General features: G+C 44.4%; 1 protein-coding gene and 1 pseudogene across 5 annotated transcripts; one reads left to right on the forward strand and one right to left on the reverse strand.

Annotated features, from left to right (window-relative positions):
- Window positions 1–504: 504 nt before the first annotated feature.
- On the forward strand, window positions 505–2,260 carry LOC117193292 (NSFL1 cofactor p47-like). Of its 5 annotated transcripts, none has more exons than XR_004474562.1 (6): window positions 505–690; window positions 758–930; window positions 998–1,423; window positions 1,496–1,843; window positions 1,902–2,119; window positions 2,178–2,260. XR_004474562.1 is itself a non-coding variant. In XM_033398032.1 (5 exons), the coding sequence occupies exons 1-5, from the start codon at window positions 589–591 to the stop codon at window positions 2,032–2,034; spliced, it is 1,182 nt and encodes a 393-aa protein (XP_033253923.1). In that variant the 5' UTR covers window positions 505–588; the 3' UTR covers window positions 2,035–2,219. The 5 variants fall into 5 exon arrangements, 1 of the variants encoding a protein (XP_033253923.1); XR_004474563.1 differs by having other exon boundaries at window positions 2,181–2,260; XR_004474564.1 differs by having other exon boundaries at window positions 1,902–2,099.
- LOC117193293 lies at window positions 2,232–3,829 on the reverse strand (annotated as a pseudogene).
- Window positions 3,830–4,470: the final 641 nt, after the last annotated feature.

The raw sequence follows: 4,470 nt of genomic DNA on the forward strand, positions 1-4,470 counted from the left end.
AAAAATGTGGATGCCATAGATTTTCGTCCTTTGTGGGGGCGTAAGTGGGCGGGGCGAAGTTTTGAAATATTTTTGTAGCAGTGACATATCACAGAAGTCTGGATCCAAAACATCGTTGCTCTAGCTCTTATAGTCTTTGAGTACTAGGCGCTGAAGGGGACGGACGGACGGACAGACAGACAGGGCTCAATCGACTCGGCTATTGATGCTGATCAAGAAAATATATACTTTATGGGGTCGGAAACGATTCCTTCTGGACGTTACACACATCCATTTTCACCACAAATCTAATATACCCAAATACTCATTTTGAGTATCGGGTATAAAAATTGGCGTGATATGTGTTTTTCTTTCCGTTGGGTCGGAATTTTCAAATTCAACGGAATCTCGTGAAAACTACCAGCTTAGTAGAAATAGCAAGCGATGCTTTGCAACTCTGCGCCTACATTCTGGCGTTGCCAGAAAATCAGAACACATCGAAGGAAACTATCGAACAATTGTTTATACAAATTTTCATAGGGCCACACTGTCGTGCACGGATTTTTTGTCTATCATTTACGTGAAAATATTAAAAAATAAATTGATACAATGGCCGCTCGCGGCGATATGATTGCACAATTCATTGAAATTACCGGTACTGACGACAACACGGCCACGTTCTACTTGAACAGCTCCGAGTGGGACATAGAGGTGAGACATGCAAGGGCCGGCGACTTCGCAATGATGCAGCAAAACTAACGCATTTCTGCCCTGTTAGCAAGCTTTGGGTAACTACTGGAACACCCAAAGTGACATGCCACCGACTCCGACAACGGGGCAGTCGAATGAACCATCGCCAACTACACCAGTAGCACCGACTTCTAGCAGTGGTGCAGCCACCAAAAGCGCTGGCGATGACGCTGGAAAAAAAGTCCCAAAGGCCAAGCCAAAGTAAGTGCACAGCTTTGTGGGACTGGAACGCCTAGAAGTCTTAAAAGTAACAATTATTTGCTAACAGGTTCGCCACACTAAACATGTCCAAGGAGCCCTCAGACGACGAAGAGCATCAGGCATTCTATGCCGGGGGCTCGGACCGCTCTGGCCAACAGGTATTGGGTCCACCCAAACGCAAAAACTTTCGCGAACAACTCTCCGATATGATGCGTTCAGCTCAGGAGCAAAACGTTAGCGATCTTGGTCCATCGACCAGTAGTGGATCTTCCGGAGGCGGTGGCAGCGGCAACGTTTGGGGCCAGGGAATGCGTCTGGGCATGACCGATAGCGATCACACAGCCGTGGGCATAAATCGTGCTGCAGAGACGTCGAGCAACAAACCGGTAGTGGTACTTAAACTTTGGAGCCAAGGTTTCTCCATCGATGGGGGAGAACTGCGTCACTACGATGATCCAGAGAACAAAGAATTCCTAGGGACTGTCATGCGCGGGTAAGCAGCGATCACTTTCGACATTCAAAAGCGAGACAGCAATTGTAATTGGGAATGCTTATGTTTCAATAGGGAAATACCGCAGGAATTGCTGGAAATGGGTCGCATGGTCAACGTCGATGTAGAGGATCACAGACACGAGGACTTCAAACGCCAGGCAGTACCTCAGACATTCAAAGGTTCCGGGCAGAAGCTCGGCAGTCCCGTGGCAAATGTTGCCACCGCAAATGCTCCTGCAGTTGCTGCGGCCGCGCCTCCCGCCGAAGCTGCCCAACAAGAGGCCAATGCTCGTGAGGCTATTAATTTGAATTCCGAAGCTCCATCGACCACTCTGCAGATTCGTCTTGCAGACGGCTCACGTCTGGCTGCGCAGTTCAATTTGACACATACCGTCTCGGACATTCGTCGATTCATACAAACGTAATATGCTCGTATAATATTTGCATGCTTTCGAACAGTGAAACATTCTCCATTTCAGAGCTCGTCCACAGTACTCGGCCAGCAATTTCACCCTGGTCTCTTCGTTCCCCACACGTGAGTTGAGCGATGATAGCTCCACCATCGAGAAGGCTGGCCTCAAGAATGCCGCGCTCATGCAACGTCTCAAGTAGAATCCTAAGTTGAATACCAAAGCTAAGTTTTCCTTGTGGAGAGCATCGGGCTTATCAAATTAACGGTGAAGTTATAGCGGATTCAGTGTGTATAATTGTCTATTATATATCCAATATACAATTTCTGGACCATCTCTTTATAGCAGTCAAGTAATCTCTCAAATTATGAGCTACATGTAAACTCAGACTTACGACTAAATTAAACAACGGAAGGGCTTAGCTTAAATGAGAAGATCTACCTCATTGCGGAGACTGTTGATGTGGTCCATGAAGTCTTTTCGCACTCCGTTGCGCCAGTCGTGTAGACCATCGTCCCGCACTCGGGCACAATCCAATTAACGATGCACGAATCTGGAACGATCAGCAGCAAAACGTGAATTTGGATAGAATACTTCGTTCGGCTGTAGCAGTATAGTGAAGCTGGCCTGGTTCACATTCCGCAGCAAGCAATCGGTCTGGATTAGCTCGCGCACTCGGCTGGCAGTGGCGTTGTTTTGCAGGAAGGGAAAGTTGAAAGGAAGCGCGTACAGATGGATATTAGTTCGGTCCAGCACGCGGATGATATTCTCCGGGAGTTCATGGTAGTTGTACACCAGAAAGTGTTCAATGCCGAGAGCCTGATGAATCAGAAAGAACTGAATTAGGGCGTTTTCGTTGCGACCGAACCCTGAGGTCATGTTGAAGCCCACAAGATCCACACAGACGGTCGCCGGTAAGCGAGCTGGTGCTGTTGCTGCATTGGCGTCTGTGCTCCCACTCGAACGCTTGAGATGATGCAATGATGCAAAGATGAAATTTTCCCTGTACACTGCGCGTCCCGCCAACAGCCAGGCTGCATCGGAAGTCCACCACAGCTCCCTGTTTGCCAACAACCAGGACGTGGGCTTCTCCGCCGGCCACCAACTCCTTGCGCATCCAGTAGGCGGAGTAGGCATGAAAGGAATCCCCGATCACCTGCCACACTGGGCCGCCATAGAGCCGCTTGCGGCAGATCTTCCTTCGTTCCGTTCTCCAAGCGGCGCAACACGGCGACATCGCTGCGCCCAAAGAAGTTCACGTACTTAAGGACATATTTGAGGCGATTGTTTTCCGTCTTGTACATCAGGAGCACGCCAACGCTCAACCAGGAGATGAGCAACAGCACCAGCTGTTGATATTTACGCATTTTTTTTATTGATTTCCTAGGAAAGATGGTTTAAATTAAAAGATTACTGACAATTGATTAATGAGAATTTGGCTTTACTCTTTAATTTTTCTTTTTATTTTTTGTATTAGGGATTAAGGCCTCCCGCCTTTTGAAGGTGGAAATTGCCAAGACAAAGAATAGAAGATGTTGGAGTATTGGTTATAGTTTTACATCAATTTCGTCGATGGTTCGCGCTGAAAGAATCAACAGACTGCTTAGTGCCACTAACCATACAGTATATAGATGTTCCAGTTCATACAACCACTAACCATACAAAATCAATACAAACTGATTGAGCAGATGATTTCGGTGTACAAAGCACGGATCGGAAAATTTAAACCAGTCTGCATATTTATCTATTTTTGACGTTAAAATTATACATTTTTGGACTATGCTTCTTTTTAAATTGAATTTGTGAGACTTTGTCTCGAAATGCCGATTAAATATATCAAAATAAAATATACGAATGTAATAAACTTTAATATTTATGTACATATGTATGTACATAAGATATTTTATAATTGAATTAGAAAATTTATGGGTATTGTCCATGAGAGTATTCAAGGTGCGACCGGCATCTAAATTTTGCTTTGCAGATTCCCGTCGGAAAGCGCGCGATTGACAATTGATTTGAAATATATGTAAAACCAATTCCATTTATATTTATGCATATTTATTTAAGTATATATATATTTTTTCTTATATTGTATATTTAGATACATCATTGTTTTAGTTATAATAAACAAAAAAGTCGAGAACCGACGGCGTTTGCATAATTTTTATTATTTATAATAAACCTGTTTAAAATAAGGAAATAAATGTGTAATTTTATTATTGTAATATTTTATATTTTGTGGTATAAATCAAACAAATAACAGCTTTTATTTCATTTCCCGCGCCCTAGTGTACCATACCCCCACCCCCTGCCCATTCTTCATTTATTTTGTGGCGGTAGGTCAGTCCATCAAAAGACCCAAAACATGAACCAAACTCAAATTTCAGTTCTAGCGGCCAGCAATACTAAACACCCACACGCAAAGTACGTGAGAATGCATGTGCATGTACACTAAAACATGCTGGTGGCAAAACAGAACCAGACCTGAGAGAGTTCACAAAATCTGAAAAAGCATACAATCACATATTTTTGTCGAAACATATTGCGTGTGTACTAACACATGCAAAGATGTTCTCTCTGCGCTCTCTCTCTCATGATGACGTCACTCTGGGGTACTGAACGCGCTAGCCAGTGT

Source organism: Drosophila miranda, assembly GCF_003369915.1.
Source record: "Drosophila miranda strain MSH22 chromosome Y unlocalized genomic scaffold, D.miranda_PacBio2.1 Contig_Y2_pilon, whole genome shotgun sequence".
Classification (NCBI taxonomy): Eukaryota; Metazoa; Arthropoda; class Insecta; order Diptera; family Drosophilidae; genus Drosophila; species Drosophila miranda.